The sequence below is a fragment of the Schistocerca gregaria genome, chromosome 2 (assembly GCF_023897955.1).
Source record: "Schistocerca gregaria isolate iqSchGreg1 chromosome 2, iqSchGreg1.2, whole genome shotgun sequence".
Lineage (NCBI taxonomy): Eukaryota > Metazoa > Arthropoda > Insecta > Orthoptera > Acrididae > Schistocerca > Schistocerca gregaria.
In genome coordinates, this window is record NC_064921.1 from 439,900,747 (window position 1) to 439,918,425 (window position 17,679).

The window sequence follows — 17,679 nt, forward strand, 5'->3', positions numbered from 1 at the left end:
CCACTCGTCTCGTACAGGGTACCTAAGGGATACTGCGTTCTCGGAATACTATACAACAATTCAAAAAAATAACATTAGTATTTTTATTTCAATGAAGTAGATTGACAATACTTAACTTTGAAATAACAGTGGTGTCACAAGCGATGGGCAGCATGCAAACAGTAATAATATTCGCTATAAAAATGAATATGGATTACTAATAACTGTTTGTAGCACTCTCTGCTAAGCCTGTGCGAATACTGTCCGGATACTGAGCCTATATGAGCGGCTGAAGTTGGCAGCAGCGGCGCTTATATTCTCCTCTCGTAGAGGCCGCTCTTGCCATGGTGCAGCGCACCATTGGCCAACGTCGTTTCACCGCATTCTCTTCTCTTGCGTGCTTCATCTTCGTTTTGTAGATAAGTATGCAGGATTCTACACACATCAAAAAGAATTTTGCATCACCCCGTTTCCCAGAAATCGTGAAGATAGATGTTGACTGTGGATATTGTATCACAGACACAGTCCCTTTGACTGTTCAGAGATGTCACTAAACCCGCCCGGAGATGTAACCAACGATGCATGAGCAGCACCTATTAGACGGAGGGGGTCCGACAGCCGATCAGTTCCAGTCATTCCACCAGGAAGGAGGTACAAGGCTCGTGTTGTCTGTAGTTCAACTATGCCTAGACGGTCAATACCGCGGTTCGATCGCGTCCGCATTGCTGCTTTGTGCCAGGAAGGGCTCTCAACAAGGGAAGTCTCCAGGCGTCTCGTAGTGTTGTTCGTACATGGAAAGATACAGAGAGACAGGAACTGTCGATAACATGCCTCGCTCAGGCCGCCCAAGGGCTACTACTGTAGTGGATGACGGCTGCCTACGGATTATGGCTCAGAGGGACACTGACAGCAACGCCACCAAAATGAATAATGCTTTTTGTGCAGCCACAGGACGTCGTGTTACGACTCAAACTGTGCGCAATAGGCTGCATGATGCGCAACTTCACTTCCGATTTCCATGGCGAGGTCCATCTGTGCAATCACGACACCATGCAACATGCTCAGGATTGGCATCACGTTCTCTTCACCGATGAGTGTCGTATGTTCCTTCGACCAGACAATCGTCAGAGACGTGTTTGGAGGCAACCCGGTCAGGCTGAACGCCTTAGACACACTGTCCAGCGAGTGCAGCAAGGTGGAGGTTCCCTGCTGTTTTGGGGTGTCATTATGTGGGGCCGACGTACTCCGCTGGTGGTCATGGAAGACGCCCTAACGGCTGTACGATACGTGGATACCATCCTCCGACCGATAGTGCAACCATATTGGCAGGATATTGGCGAGGCAGTCGTGTTCACGGATGACAATTCGCGCCCCCATCGGGCACATCTCGTGAATGGCTTCCTTCAGGATAACGACATCGCTCGACTAGAGTGGCCAGCATGTTCTCTAGACATGAACCCTGCCGAACATACCTGGGATAGATTGAGAAGGGCTGTTTATGGACGACATGACCCACCAATCACTCTGAGGAATCTAAGCAGAATCGCCGTTGAAGTGTGAGCAATCTGGACCAACAGTGCCTTGATGAACTTGTGGATAGTACGCCACGACGAATACAGGCATGCATCAATGCAACAGGACGTGTTTCTGCATATTAGCCGGCCAGGGTGGCCGAGCGGTTCTAGGAGCTACAGTCTGTAACCAGGTTCGAATCCTGCCTCGGGCATGGATGTGTGTGATGTCCTTAGGTTAGTTAGGTTTAAGTAGTTCTAAGTTCTAGGGGACTGATGACCTCAGAAGTTAAGTCCCATAGTGTTCAGAGCCATTTTTGAACTGCATATTCCAGGTACCATGTCTACAGCGATCCGGACCACCACCTCTCAATGTCTCGCTGTATGATGATACAATATGCAATGTGAGGTTTCCATGAGCAATGAAAAGGGCGGAAATGATGTTTATGTTGATCTCTATCCCAATTTTCTGTATAGCTTTCGAAACTCTCGGAACCGAGGTGATGCAAAAATATTTTTATATGTGTACACGTTCCATTTGCAACAGGTTTCAAATAGAGCTGAAAAAAAAGTGAGAGATAAACTTCAAATTTTCAAATCCATGTTTGAACAGTACCTTCGGCATACCCGTTTTATTCTCCATGAGAGTTACTTCGGCTAATTTAGAGCTGTCCGCTACAACGTGTTATTAATTTACATAAAATCATTTTCATCAGCTTAGTAATCTGTTCGTCCTGATCTTGTGGCTAATTCTTTGTTCGTAGACGTTAGTACACGTCAGTCATCTGCCTTTACTACACTATTAATTTTATCATTTTTGTAGACACATTTCGTGTGTTCACTTTCCACAGATCGGTCTTCTGACAGGGCTGCCACACATCTGCAGGACGATATTCTCGCTGATCGTGTCCTCTGTTGGCGATTGCCTGCTCAAGAGGGGCCTCTTATCCAGGACTAAGCTCAGGAAGTCTGCCACCGTTATGTGTAAGTCCTCATTCGTCTTTTTTGTGGCTGTTTATTTTTGTGTATTCTGTCAGTCAGTCTTCTACCTGCAAAATGGTAAGTAACGTAATTCCTTTTCGAACATCGTGTTAACGTAATATGACAAAACGTTATGCAAAATCTTACGAGTACAATTCATAAGCGTGCAGTTGTCGTTTATTCTTTGGTGTTGTTAGGTTAGGATATCGGGTAGAAACTGCTAGGAACTGACAGAGCCAACTGATAAATCCTCGATGTGAGTATGCCTTAAAGTAGTTATTTATCATTGGGAAGGGGTCAGCATCCTTTTTTAAGTTTTATATTCACTCTTAATTTCCATTAGCCTATGTTGTCATAAATCAGTACCCATCAAATGCATCATTCAAATACCAGCAGCATATTTTGAAAACCGTGCTACATTATAAGAATATATTCGACTTAAACCAGAGTAATTACACAATTTGTTGCGCTGTACTAAGCAGGTCTGAGATAATTTTACGTGAGATGAAGGACGTTAGTCATCGGAAATGTTTTCATTTTGGTTGTGAAAATTTGGCAGTCATCATTGAGAGCTTTGAGATTTCATGAAAGCTGATATAACTACATAGTGTTTATTTCTCGCAAGTGAGTGCAACAGTTGCCTCTAGATAAGAACATCGTATGAACAGCGTATCCAGCAAGAGATTTAAGTACTTTGTATACTAACTTGTTGCATGTTGCCCTTGTTAAGCTAACAAAAACATATTGACAATACACGACGTTTAGAAACAGTATGACACTTTTGGACAGTTGTTTTCGATCTCAGTAAAAATGCAGGGTATCTAGAATCATCACGCTGGCATTTTCAGGTAACTGAAATGTCACTTCGGGAATCTCAGTGGTACAAAGAAAGCTTTTTCGATTTGTCGACAGCCGTAAAACACACAAGAGGGCACACCTCGTCGGTTTGTCATCGGATTGCAGTTTTCATTCAAATAATTCCCAAAGAGTCTTCCTCATTATCGTAGCAACAACAATTTACGGTCAATTTACATGCTTCTGGTTCTATAGAAAACATTCAGAAACTGTCAGGACTATATCACATTCGCCCTCACAGTGCGACCTTTCCCTTGGCTTTGTGATTGATCCTTTGTAGCGATGTTATTCGTAACACACTGAGATTTTCGATACCGGATGAGCGTGATTGTGCCGTCAACACTGAGATTTACGATGCTGGAGGAAAGTCACTGTCGCGTCAAACGTCAGTTACCCTCTGTCAGCAACCCTGTCACGCTCTTGGTCTGTGTGTACTGACTAGTAAACCACAGTCGTCATAAGTAACGTACTAGAGCGGTGTCTATGGATGATGGACTATTGTTTTACCTTTCGTGTGAACCGTCATGAAATTCCTTGTTGATCATGGTACACACGATGCTTGGCTGACGTCTTTATACCTGTAGGGCACTCAGGCTTTTTACTTGCCCATCTCAGCCCACAATACGTCCTAACTTCTTGACAGGAACAAACCCACCGTATTTTCTGAGTAGGATCTCGCACTGACTCTGACCTCTTTCATATACTATATATTTTTTCCAGACACCGAGATATCAAACCCCTTTTCTCGTGTCCCAGTGTTTGAGGGTGACACATACCTCACCAAATAACATGGAAACCGAATTGTGCAGCCTGTACCATAAGCCTGCACCAGATATCTAGTTCTGAACTTATTCCCTTCAAGGATTGAGTGATCAATGACTCAGAAAAAAGGAGTGGCAGTTCTTTAGTCAACATGACATAGACTGTGGTGCAGGAAAATACAGTACATTCAAAGGGTTATGTGTGGGTTTATTTACCTTACTGTTGTAAACAGCTTTTGTTAGGCACGAAAACAGTAGAAAACAGAAAGGTCTTAGACACTGCATTAATGCAGAAAACACTTTTCCACCCTTGTTTCTGCTTTTGATTTGAAACGACAGCTGAGGTGAATGTGCTGTGTTGGCTCATTTGGCCCTTCACCATGACAGATGCTCTGTTAAATGAAAGTATTTGGCTCCCCTACTACTCCCGACTCAGCATTTAGTTGATCACAGATGACTCATGAGTCATTGCACTCTTGGCTCACTCACTGATTTGGATCTAGATGACGAACGAGTTACTGTGGTCTTGGTTAATTGGGGCTCCCAGCAGCCACTCATGGCTCCAGGCTTCTTGTTGAGCAACTCAGTGGTCGCCTTGATCATTCTTGGTTCGCTCACTACATTCGGCTCATAGCATTCTTAGTACGTTCACGAATTCATCTCGCTGTTCGACTTGAATCTTTCGTCAACTCACCATTCAAGTTCAGCTCGCTGTGGATATAACTACACGTATATTATACTATTAAATTTTACGTATGCATTAGTGCATTTACACATTACAGAAAACATTTGTTCTCATTTTAAGTTTTTACTATTTAAAAAGTATATCTTTATGGTAAGTATTTTCATTTTTCCGTATAAAGAATTTTTTAAGCCGCAGGGCATAAGCTAACCATGGTGCCTACTCATAGAAGCGTTTCAAGAGATATGTGTTATCGTTTTACCAAACTGGATAAAGAAACAGAAATGACGTTGTTAAATCAACAGCTCCCTGCTGTTCTGACTTCTCATCAAAACAGAAGACATATCTAAACTTCAAGCATCCAACAGCACCACTGGAACAGTGCTATTCAGGAACCCCATCAAGACCGCAGTCAACCGATGATTCATCTGCGGAAATTCGAGAAATTATTTCTCACGAATCATCCCCCCCTACACTGACGAGCCAAATCCTGACGACCACCTACTTAAAAGCTTGTTGGTCCACCTCTGGAACGCAATTCCGCAGTGGCTCTGCGTGCCATGGATTTTACAAGTACTTGATAGGTTTCCAGAGGTTTGTCGCATCACATGCCTACGCTCCATAATTTATGGGCAGCTGGCACCTGATAGCATCCCATTTGGGATTTATCAGATTTAGATAAGCCAAATCTGATGGCAAAGACATCAACGTGACTTCACCATCATGCTCCTCAAACCATTGCAGCACGACTCTGGCCTTCTGAGGCAAACAGTTATCCTGCTGGATGGCGCCATCGCTATTGGGGGAGGGATCAAGCATAAGGGGTTACATGTGGTCCCTAATAATGTTCACATAGTCCACTACTGTCATACTGCCTTCGATTACTCCAGGTCCCGTGGAAGCCCAGATGAATATCCACCATAACCGAACACTGTTACCATCGGCCTGTGTCAGTGGTGCACTGCATGTTTCAAGCAGCCATTCGCCTGAATGACGACTTATCTGGACATGACCATCGACCTGGTTTAACAATAAACGGGATTCGTCCGACCAGGTGACACGATTCCATTGATCTGTGCGCGAATCTTGATGATCCCATGCCTACTGCAATCATAATTGACTATGGTTTTGGGTCAACGAAGGAACACGTAGAGGTTCTCTGCTATATAACACCATGTTCGGTCCCGTGCACTATTTCAGTTTCTGCATCTGTGCCATATTTCTAGCATTGTGGAGATTGATGTGTAGAGCTATTTGCACCCATGGGTACAATCTTGGTGCAAAAGTAACAATGGAAAAATAGTTTTTTTCCAGTTATGGTAATTACACAACACTGTACAGTATGTTTTTAAAAGTGGCTTGTGCACCAAGGTTAAGTCCACGGCTGCAAATAACGCCAGACCACGACCCCCTCACTTCCACAAACGAACTTTAAGGCCTGTATACCATCTGTTGATGAATCGCTGTTGACTCGAAATCGATAGCTGTTTCTGCCATAAAAATAAGTGATTTGCTGCAGTCATTTCTGATAAGCTTTATTCGTCACAGTCGCAGTGTTACACATCCGTAATGGATAAAATCGCGGCTCTACATAGGCAGTTTATCAACCAGCAATGTTGGTGGTTCGATTTTTGTTGTCTGAGGTAACTCGAATTTCTGCCGTCTTGTTACAGGACGGTATATTTTACTTACCCCTCTCCTATAATTTGTGAACAAAACAGGCACAAACTGCTTTTTTATCCATTGTTAAGTTCAGAACAAACGCACTTTATGCTGCAGGCTGCACGTGTTCCCCTCTCTCCAATCGCCACTATTGAACTTACGTGCATATTACACATCAGCGACAAAAATTATTCCTGTGCCAACAGGAATTAAGATGTTCAGATAATTAGATTTAGCCGCAGACAACTCTACTGGTCCGATTACTCTTCATTATTTATGTATCCCTATTTATTAACGGTGGCCTAGCTCCTGCCTAGTAAGCAAGAAATCCCGGGTTCGAATCCCGGTCATGCACACATTCTCATTCGTCGCCTCTGATTCCACTTAATGTTCCGATGCAGATGACAGCAGCGATCCCGTCCTTTTCCTTTCTGTTCTTCCCTTCTCCTCCCTCAGTTATTTCTGTCATTGATACAAACAAGCACTAAGCTGCCTCTTGAGTTCACAAATTTTGTTTTAAACGAATCGGTATCTTCAACATGTAGTTTTCACTAAAACATTTATATTTCGATAAGCACTCTCAGCACCGTGGACAGTTCATAGTAGGTACGTCTTTCCTGTAGAAAATTGACCATCATAGGTCCCGAGGTCAAAGCGGATAAACAACCTCTCCATGAAATGACATAACATAATGTATTTATGTTCAGTGTAAGCGGAATTATGGCGTGTTTATTCTCCCAACTATTTGTAGTTACACAGCATATTACAAAATTGTTAAGGCTTTCGTGGCCACTTGATGACAAACTGCCTATTGGCTTCTGTCTCGGGTTCTACGGCCGACGTTCATCTAATGATTTTTCTGACGTTTCGCCAGCACGAGTGGCTGGCATTGTCAAAGCTTCACCCTCCATTACAGTTCACCACCGGCAATGAATGGTGAAGCTTTGACAATGCCAGCCACTCGTGCTGGCAAAACGTCAGAAAATTCATTAGATGAACGTCGGCCGAAGAACCTGAGACAGAAGCCAATAGGCAGTTTGTCACACAACATATTATTTATTGCAGACGTTGGAAGGATGCAAGATTCTTTCACTTTTCTTTTATGTGAGGGTCGTGGTTCTTCTGACTAATTTGATGCCGACAACCACAAAGTCCCTTCCTACGCCAACGTCTTCAGGTCACAGTAGGAGTTACAGTCCATGTCCGTGACTATTTGTTGGATATACTAGTATTCAATGTTTGTCAAACCCAGCAGGGTTTGTCCTCTGTGTCCCCTCTAGTACCATGGAGGTTATTGCCTGATGTCTTAACACATGTCCTATCATTCTACCGCTTCTTCTAGTCAGAGTTTTTGCCGTATTCCATTTCTAATTCGCCGATTCTACGGATAACCTTTTGATTTCATTTTGAGACCATTCTGTACCACGATATCCCAGACGCTTCGATACTTTTCTTTTGCGTAGGAATGACATGTTCTACAAGTCAAGCTAATTTTAAGTGTTATTGTTGTTGTGGTCTTCAGTCCTGAGAGTGGTTTGATGCAGCTCTCCATGGTAGTCTATCGTGAGCAAGCTTCTTCATCTCCCAATACCTACTGCAACCTATATTCTTCTGAATCTACTTCATCTCTTGGTCTCCCTATATGATTTTTACCCTCCACTCTGCCCTCCAATACTAAATTGGTGATCCCTTGATGCCTCAGAACATGTCCTACCAACCGATCCCTTCTTCTAGTTAAGTTGTGCCACAAATCTCCTCTTCTCCCCAATTCTATTCAATACCTCCTCATTAGTTATGTGATCTACCCATCTAATCTTCAGCATTCTTCTGTAGCACCACATTTCGAAAGCTTCTATTCTCGTCTTGTCTAAACTACTTATCTTCCATGTTTCACTTCCATACATGGCTACACTCCATACAAATACTTTCAGAAATGACTGCCTTACACTTAAATCTATATTCGATGTTAACAAATTTCTCTTTTTCAGAAACGCTTTTCTTGCCATTGCCTGTCTACATTTTATATCCTCTCTACTTCGACCATTATCAGTTATTTTGCTCCCCAAATAGCAAAACTCATTTACTACTTTGAACGCCTCATATCGTAATCTAATTCCGCAGTATCGCCCAATGTAATTCGACTAAATTCCATTATCCTTGTTTTGCTTTTGTTGATGTTCGTCTTATACCCTCCTTTCAAGACACTGTCCATTCCGTTCAACTGCTCTTCCAAGTCCTTTGTTGTCTCTGACAGAACTACAATGTCATCGGCGAACCTCAAAGTTTTTATTTCTTCTCCATGGATTTTAATCCCTGCTCCGAATTTTTCTTTTGTTTCCTTTACAGCTTGCTCAATTTACAGACTGAATAACATTGGAGAGAAGCTACAACCCTGTCTCACTCCCTTCCCAACTACTGCTTCCCTTTCATGTCCCTCGACTCTTATAACTGCCACATGGTTTCTGTACAAATTGTAAATAGCCTTTCGCTCACTGTATTTTACCCCTGACACCTTTAGAATTTGAAAGAGAGTGTTCCAGTGAACATTGTCGAAACTTTCTCTAAGTCTACAAATGCTAGAAACGTAGGTTTTCCTTTCCTTAATCTTTCTTGTAAGATAAGTCGTAGGGTCAGTATTGCCTCATGTGTCCCAACATTTCTACGGAATCCAAACTGATCCTCCCCGAAGTCAGCTTCTATCAGTTTTTCCAACGTTCTGTAAAGAATTCGCGTTAGTATTTTGCAGCTGTGACTTATTAAACTGATAGTTCGGTAATTTTCACGACTATTAACACCTGCTATCTTTGGGATTGGAATTATTACATTCTTCTTGAAATCTGAGGGTATTTCGCCTGTCTCATACCTCATGCTCACCAGGTGGTAGAGTTGTGTCAGGACTGGCTCTCCCTAGGCTGTCAGTGGTTCTAATGGAATGTTGTCTACTCCGGTGGCCTTGTTTCGACTCAGGTCTTTCAGTGCTCTGTCAAACTCTTCACGCAGTATCGTATCCCCCATTTCATCTTCATCTACATCCTCTTCCATTTCCATAATATTGTCCTCAAGAACATCGCACCTGAATAGACCCTCTATATACTCCTTCCATCTTTATGCTTTCCCTTCTTTCCTTAGAACTGGGTTTCCATCTGAGCTCTTGATATTCAACAATTGGTTCTCTTTTCTCCAAAGGTCTCTTTAATTTTCCTGTAGGCAGTATCTATCTTACCCCTAGTGAGATAAGCCTCTATATCTCTACATTTGTCCTCTAGCCATCCCTGCTTAGCCATTTTGTATTTCCTGTCGATCTCATTTTTGAGGCGTTTGTATTCCTTTTTGCCTGCTTCATTTACTGCATTTTTATATTTTCTCATTTCATCAATTAAATTCAGTATTTCTTCTGTTACCCAAGGATTTCTACTAGTCCTCGTCTTTTTACCTACTTGATCCTCTGCTGCCTTCACTACGTCATCCCTCAAAGCTACCCATTCTTCTTCTACTGTATTTCTCTCCCCCATTCCTGTCAGTTGTTCCCTTATGCTCTACCTGAAACTCTGTACAACCTCTGGTTCTTTCAGTTTATCCAGGTCCCATCTCCTTAAATTCCCACCTTTTTGCATTTTCTTCAGTTTTAATCTACAGTTCTTAACAAATAGATTGTGGTCAGAGGCCACATCTGCACTGGAAATGTATTACAATTTAAAACATGGTTCCTAAATCCCTGTCTTACCATTATATAATCTATCTGATACCTTGTGGTATCTCCAGGCTTCTTGCATGTATACAACCTTCTTTCATTATTCTTGAACCAAGTGTTAGCTATGATTAAGTTATGCTGTGTGCACAATTCTACCAGGCGGCTTCCTCTTTAATTTCTTACCCTCAATCCATATTCACCTACTATGTTTCCTTCTCTCACTTTTCCACTATCGAATTCCAGTCACCCATGACTAATAAATTTTCTTCTACCTGTAGTAGGCGTGGGCATTGTGTCTATCTTGGCCACAATAATGCATTCACTATGCTGTTTGTAGTAGCTTACCCGCACTCCTATTTTTTATTCATTATTAAACCTACTCCTGCTTTAACCCTATTTGATTTTGTGTTTATAACCCTGTATTCACGTGACCAAAAGTCCTGTTCCTCCTGCCACCGAACTTCACTAATTCCCACTATATCTAAATTTAACCTATCCATTTCCCATTTTAGATTTTCTAACCTACCTTCCCGATGAAGGGATCCGTAGAACGCCACTTTTCTTTCTCTTGATAACGTCCTCTTGAGTAGTCCGCGCCCGGAGATCCGAATGGGGGACTATTTTACCTCCGGAATATTTTACCCAAGAGGACGCCATCATCATTTAATCATACAGTAAATCTGCGTGCCCTGATTTTAAAATAAAGTACCAAAATTATTCAGTAACTTCACATGTTACAGCACAGGGGTTGGACAAAATATGCGAGGGCTATTCGGAAAGTAAGGTGCGGTCGGGCGCGAAGTGGAAACGACAGTGAAAAGCCGGTTAAAACTTTGTACAGGTGCGTTGGGCAGTGTCTGTAGCACGCCCGTTGGTCTCGTCAAGTCGCTCTTTTCAGATTTGACCACTGAGTGAGGACGTGAAGATGCCTAGGAAATTGGAACTGTGTGGTAAGTTCCTATGGGACCAAACTGCTGAGGTCATCGGTCCCAAGGCTTACAGACTACTTAATCTAACTTAAACTAACTTACGCTAAGGACAACAAACACACCCATGCCGAGGGAGGACTCGAACCTCCGACGGGAGGGGCCCCGCCATCCGTGACAGGGCGCCTGAAACCGCGCGGCCATTTTGCGCGGCGCACTTGGCTTCACTGCCGAGGGTATTGGAAAGTACTCGTAGGTACAACGCAACAATTAACGTTTAAGTTGGAGAAATAGTAGAGACGTGTAGTTAACTGCTGCAAATTATTATTTTTTTTTTTTTTACTTTTCACAGTGGTTTTCATTTCTCGAACTATGGGACCTTACTTTCCAAATAGCCCTCGTACGGAAACATCGCCAGAAATGTGTGCTTGAACATAAATGCAGACGCTAGTGATGCCTGCAGGTTACGCTGTTGTGTTTGGCCACCGTTGACATCTGCACAACGTTCTCAACACCTTGTAAGCGTTAGTCATAGTCAGAACAGTTTTCTGTGTGGTTGTGAGTGCATCATGTCGGAACTCGAACGGGCCAAATCGATGCTGCTCGTTCGGTCGGTGATTCCGCAACGAAGGGAGACGGACTATTTGGCGTTTAGGCACCATGTCGAGGATTTATACCGCACACACGAAAAGCAGACAAACGATATCTGATAAGCCACAGCGCAGACGAAAGTGCGTGTTCAATGATCGTGACAGACGGTCATTTTGATGAAAAATAAGAGGACGACAGCTGCAAAAGTCACTGCAGTACTGAATGTCGGACTCGTGAGACCTCTTAGCACCAAAACAGTACGAACGGAGCTCCGAAGGCAGGAAATTTCAGGGCAAGTTGATATTCCAGAACCAGTCATCAACTATACAAATGCCCGCAACGGGTAAACGTGGTGACGAAGGCATAAAACATGGACGTGGAGCAATATCGGGAAGACTCGTTTCACATTGTTTAAGACTTCTGGCCGCGTTTTTGTTTCAAGAGTTAAATATGCCGGGTGTTTGGTGATGGTCTGGACAGCAATAAGGAGGTTTTCTATGGGCCCCAAGGCTATTTTGCAAGGTTGCATTACTGCCAAAGATTATGTGACCTTTTTGGCTCATGAGGTTGGTGCCGTGTTACAAAGTTTGTTACCCCAATGGCGATGGTGTGTTCCAAGGCTGCAGGACCCCTGTTCACAGAACTGGTTTGGTCCAGGACTGGCTTCGTAAGCACGATGAAGAACTGCCGCATCTCTCATTGGCGCCATGGTCACCAGATCTCCGTATTATTGTCCCTTTGTGGTCTACTTTGGAGAGAATGGCGCGTGGTCACCATCCAACTTCATCATTGTTACCAGAACGTGCCGCTCTTTTGCAGGAAAAACCATACAGGACTTTCATTTATCCCTTCCGAGACGAATGGAAGTTGTTTTGAGTCTCAAAATGTTTCCTATGCCGTGTTAGGCACGGTAATGCTTTCTGGTTGTGGTATTTCCACATATTTGTCCAGTCCCTGTATGACGTTGCTAATATTTATCAGAGCTGCGGAAGACAATATAAAAACTCGTCTTTTTCGGTTTATCAAACAGACGATTCACCTTCATAAAATAGTGTCCCCCAGATGTACGTTCTCAGAAATGTCTTCCTCAAATAAATGCCGTTTTTTTGTCAACAATAGACTTATCTTGGCCGAGAATGTCCTCTTTGTCCTTTGTCTGGGCTAGTCTGCTCCTTAAATGCTCCTTGCTTCGTTCGTCATGGGCTGTTTTGCTTCCAAAGAAGCAAAATTCCTCCACTTCGTCCATTACAGTGATACCAAATTTGATGTTAAGTTTACCGCTTGTGTGATTTCTTCTTCTCCTCATTATTTTCGCCTCAGTCCATATTCTGTGCTCATTACACTGTTCATTCCGTTCAGTACGTCCTGTAATTCTTTCCGACTCTCAGTTAGTGCAAGGTTATCAATGTGTATTAGTAAACAGCAGAAACAATCACCCAACATAGTTACGTCACGCACCGCCATGAAACACTCTGCAATTCGAAGCCGTATTGCGGCAAAGGGTTGCAACTTGCGTCAGGGAAACGGGTAAGTCGACTGAATAACATGCATGACATGCAGTACCTCACCTGATGTTGAGAACATAATAAACAGTTCGAAGACATGACTTTTCAGCACGCCCTCGTAACTGACGAGAGCCGGACGGCAGTCTGGAGCACTGCTTCGCCCCCCTCGGCAGCTGACTAGCAGCAGCGCTGCTGTTGTTGCAGACCTGCTGGCGCAGGGGGCGCTGCTGGTGGGCGTGGCTTGCTCCGGCTGCAGTGGCGTGGCCGCCGCCGCCTGCATCACGGCCGCCGTCGCCGTCAGCGGCGCTATCTCCACGGGGCCCCTTGCCGCCCAGATAGACCTCAGCCCCAGCTACTGCGGTATGTACCCACCAGGTGCCACCACGGGGGGCGCCCACCGCTGCTGCCTGAAGCGGATGTAAAGCGAACTGAATTTCTGACCAGGGTCGCATGTTCATTACTAACGAAACCATCTACGTAATGATCTGATGTAAGATAGCCAGCAAGCGCAATCTTGCAACATATGAGGAAGAAATGATTATTAATCGAAACCCTCAGCTGCCAACAGGTGTTGTTGATATACCTCAGTGGGGACACACTATATTAAAAAAAAAAAAAAGCACTATGGGACTTAACAACTTTGGTCATCAGTCCCCTAGAACTTAGAACTACTGAAACCGAACTAACCTAAGGACATCACACACATCCATGCCCGAGGCAGGATGCGAATCTGCGGCCGTAGCGGTCGCGCGGTTCCAGACTGTAGCGCCTATAACCGCTCTGCCACCCTGGGCGGCCAGAAGAGGGAAAGCAAAGATAAAACACAAATGCCAGAACGACCTGGATTGCTGCCCCGACTAGAAAGAGAATCATTGTCGCAAGCGATCCCCCACCCTTACACTCATCTTTTAGCCGTTTATGAAGAACATCCTCCGAGATAATGGACTTGTATTCAGTGGCTTAAAACGAGTATCCCTGTGACCAGTTCGGTATGCTAACCTTTGCCTAAAGCCAGTCTCGTTTTCTACTGCACCATTAGTTCGCCTCGGCTTCCCCCTTAATGACAGTCGTGGTGGAGAAGCATACTTACAATTAAGGAAAGGAGGGGACAGCGCAACTCTACTTAAACAACGGGTGTCCGGCAAGTAAGAGCGAATTTGAATTGTGCGCCATTTTGTCATATGACCGTTGGCAGCCGTGGTTTTTTCCTTTGTTATCTGCGATCCTTCCCATTAGTAGCCTGATAGCTTTTGTCTGGTGAGCATTATTGTTTGATGTTAATTTTCCTTTTGCAGCAGATGAACTGAGCAACATATTCAGATGATAAAAAGGTATCATGAAAACAGTGAAACCCCGCCGCAACTATTCGTGAAGTGCTTGCGACACTCGGACGTAATGCTTGTCCAACCGGACCATCATTTCGGAATTTGATCCGGAAGCTGGAGACTACGGGTTCGGCTTCAAACGTTAAGAAGACAGGACGACGCGTTCTGTTCGAACGCAAGGTAACATTGGTGTCGTGCGTGACTATGTGATAGCAAGCCCCAGAAAATCAGTTCGCTGACGAGCTCAAGAATTATATTCATCACCAAGTTCACTGCATGAAGTCCTTTCAAAAGATCTGAAAATGTATCCGTTAAAGATCCAACTTACACAAGAGCTGAAGCCTGCAGGTCATGGAAAGAGACATCAATTTGCTCAATGGGTCTTGGTTCGACAATCGGAGAACGAGAACTTCACAAAAAGAATAATTTTCTCAGATGAAACACACTTCCATCTCAGTGGGTACGTCCATAAGCAGAACAGCATAATTTGGGGTAACGAAAATCTGCGAGTGACTGTGGAAGATGAGATGCAACCAGAACCCACTAGTGTGTGGTGTGGGCTCTGAGCAGGAAGAGTAATCGGCTCGTACACTTTTGATAATGATGAGAACAGCGACCGTTACAGAGACGTGCTTTCTGATCGGGTTTTCCCTCTTAATGATGAAAATGATGATTTTTGGTTTCAAAAAGATGGTGTGGAATGTCACACATCTCGTGAAACGATTGCTGTGCTGAATGAAAAGTTTCTTCAAAAAATTATCCCTTTGCGTGCAACGAGGAATGGCCTGCCAGATCATGCAATCTTATGCCTTTTGACTTCTTCTAAGTATATATAAATAATAAAGTATAATAAGCATATATAAATGTAGACCTCACATAAAGCCAGTTCGCTTTACTTACGGAGGATCTACAAATATCCAACACATTCAGGTACCTGTAATAGACATATCAGTAACATGCGAGCAGTATACAAACAAATCAAAGGTTAATAAAACGCCAGCAACTGTTAGCTGGAACGAAGGTAACAGCAGTGTAGATGGCACAAACACACATGCAGCCACGAGATCCACACAGACATATAAATACATAAAAATACAAACGATGCAAACAAAGACAATCTGAAGCCATTTGTGCCGGTCGCTTTGGCGGAGCGGTTCTAGGCCCTTCAGTCCGGAGCCGCGCTGCTGCTACGGTCGCAGGTTCGAATCCTGCCTCGGGCATCGATGTGTTTGATGTCCTTAGGTTAGGTGTAAGTAGTTCTAAGTCTAGGGGACTGATGACCTCATATGTTAATTCCCATAGCGCTTAGAGCCATTTGAACCATTTTGCAGCCATCTGTGTTACGTATGTTATCAGCAGATGCAGAGTATCTCAAACAAATAAACAGATATAGATTCTACAGGCCCACTGGTAACTAATAAGGACAATCATCAGGACGTATCACCAGACGCAGATCAGAAACATGGACGTGACGAAACCAGTGTAATTGATTATGGCGACACTAAGCAAAACCTATATTTGAGAAACCTACGTCTCTGTAGGCTCGAGAACAGAGATAGATTTCAAACGGCACTGAGCTTAGTTACACGTCTCACGATTCCCCGAAATGTAAACCTCCCAATAGACAAACGTGAACTCTGCGATCTCTTGGGAGTAACATGTACACGGAAGGGAGAGAGCTTGATTCAAGAGAATGTCCAAAATTACTTTGTAAGAGCACACAGACGCGTATACCTCAACGCGAAGGAGACTACATTTCAGTGTTTCTCTAACACGAAATCTCCATTCTCAAGATTATACAGTTAAACTGTATCAGGACTTCATTAGTAGGCATCGAACTTGGTAGGTTTCTGGACGAAGCAGGAGCGGATATACTCTGTCTCCGGCAATAATACATGCGTGGTGGAAAAATTACAGGGCTGCCAAAACATTACACGACCGTCGACCGTCACAAGGGCAAAGCACGCAAAGGCTGCAATAGCAGTAACAAACACGACCTTCATGATAACATTACACAGCACTGTTAGTAGCACAAAGCCACAGCCAAAAGGTCGCGACACTTCAGTGCACGCACAGAATTCGTACGACATCGAACCGTTTGCAGACCTAAGCAGAGAAGATGCAAAAATTTCCGTATGTAGAAGTCTACTAATACTCACAGACATTAACGTCCGCTCTACGCTCTGCTATGCTGATAGAACAAATACTAGAGAACATGTAATAAAAATGGCTCTGGGCACTATGGGACTTAACAGCTGTGGTCATCAGTCCCCTAGAACTAAGAACTACTTAAACCTAACTAACCTAAGAACATCACACACATCCATGCCCGAGGCAGGATTCGAACCTGCGATCGTAGCAGTCGCACGGTTCCGGACTGCGCGCCTAGAACCGCGAGACCACCGCGGCCGGCCAGAGAACATGTAGTAGTTGACATCATAAATGAGTGCAGCATCTTTGTATTACGAGGGAAGTATAAGCACCAACATATTGTAGCAACGCTGGAGTAGTCAGTAATGTATGACTAGCAAACAAAAACTCACTAGCACACTTAAAAAAAAAAGGTTCAAATGGTTCTGAGCTCTATGGGACTTAACATCTATGGTCATCAGTCCCCTAGAACTTAGAATTACTTAAACCTAACTAACCAAAGGACAGCACACAACACCCAGCCATCACGAGGCAGAGAAAATCCTTGACCCCGCCGGGAATCGAACCCGGAAACCCGTGCGTGGGAAGCGAGAACCCTACCGCACGACCACGAGATGCGGGCACACTTAACCACATGGGAAGTACTGGTCGAAACAGAATACAGACACGTACATGGACACACACACCACGACCTCACAACATCAGGGATTAATTCTAGGTAGGGAAAATTGGCAGAAAATCAGAGTCACAGAGAAGGTTTTCCACTACACGCTATCCGAGGTAACATAGACTGCACCACCCATGTTCTAACAGACTTACCAAAAAATAAAAAAGAAAGAGAGAGAGCGCAGTCAGGAGCCATTCCACGAGCAAAAGCCGGACGGAACATAAACTACCATGGTCTGCAGAGTTGACAAGACTACGAAAGATTCACATGATAAAAGAAGGTACTACCAAAGAGCCAATACAGCAAAAGAACGAAAACTCGGACTTTAGCTGTACAGTGACGTGAAACAAAAATACAAAAAAGAACTAAACAGAACAAAACAAAACCATTGC

General features: G+C 43.8%; 1 protein-coding gene across 1 annotated transcript in view; it reads left to right on the forward strand.

Moving 5' to 3' along the window:
- LOC126335829 (sialin-like) overlaps positions 1–17,679 on the forward strand; it is a 252,531-nt gene that overhangs the window by 190,109 nt on the left and 44,743 nt on the right. The window contains exons 10-11 of the mRNA XM_049999295.1: positions 2,342–2,474; positions 13,349–13,504. Coding sequence (XP_049855252.1) covers positions 2,342–2,474; positions 13,349–13,504 — 289 coding nt within the window. The remainder of the gene's footprint in view (positions 1–2,341; positions 2,475–13,348; positions 13,505–17,679) is intronic.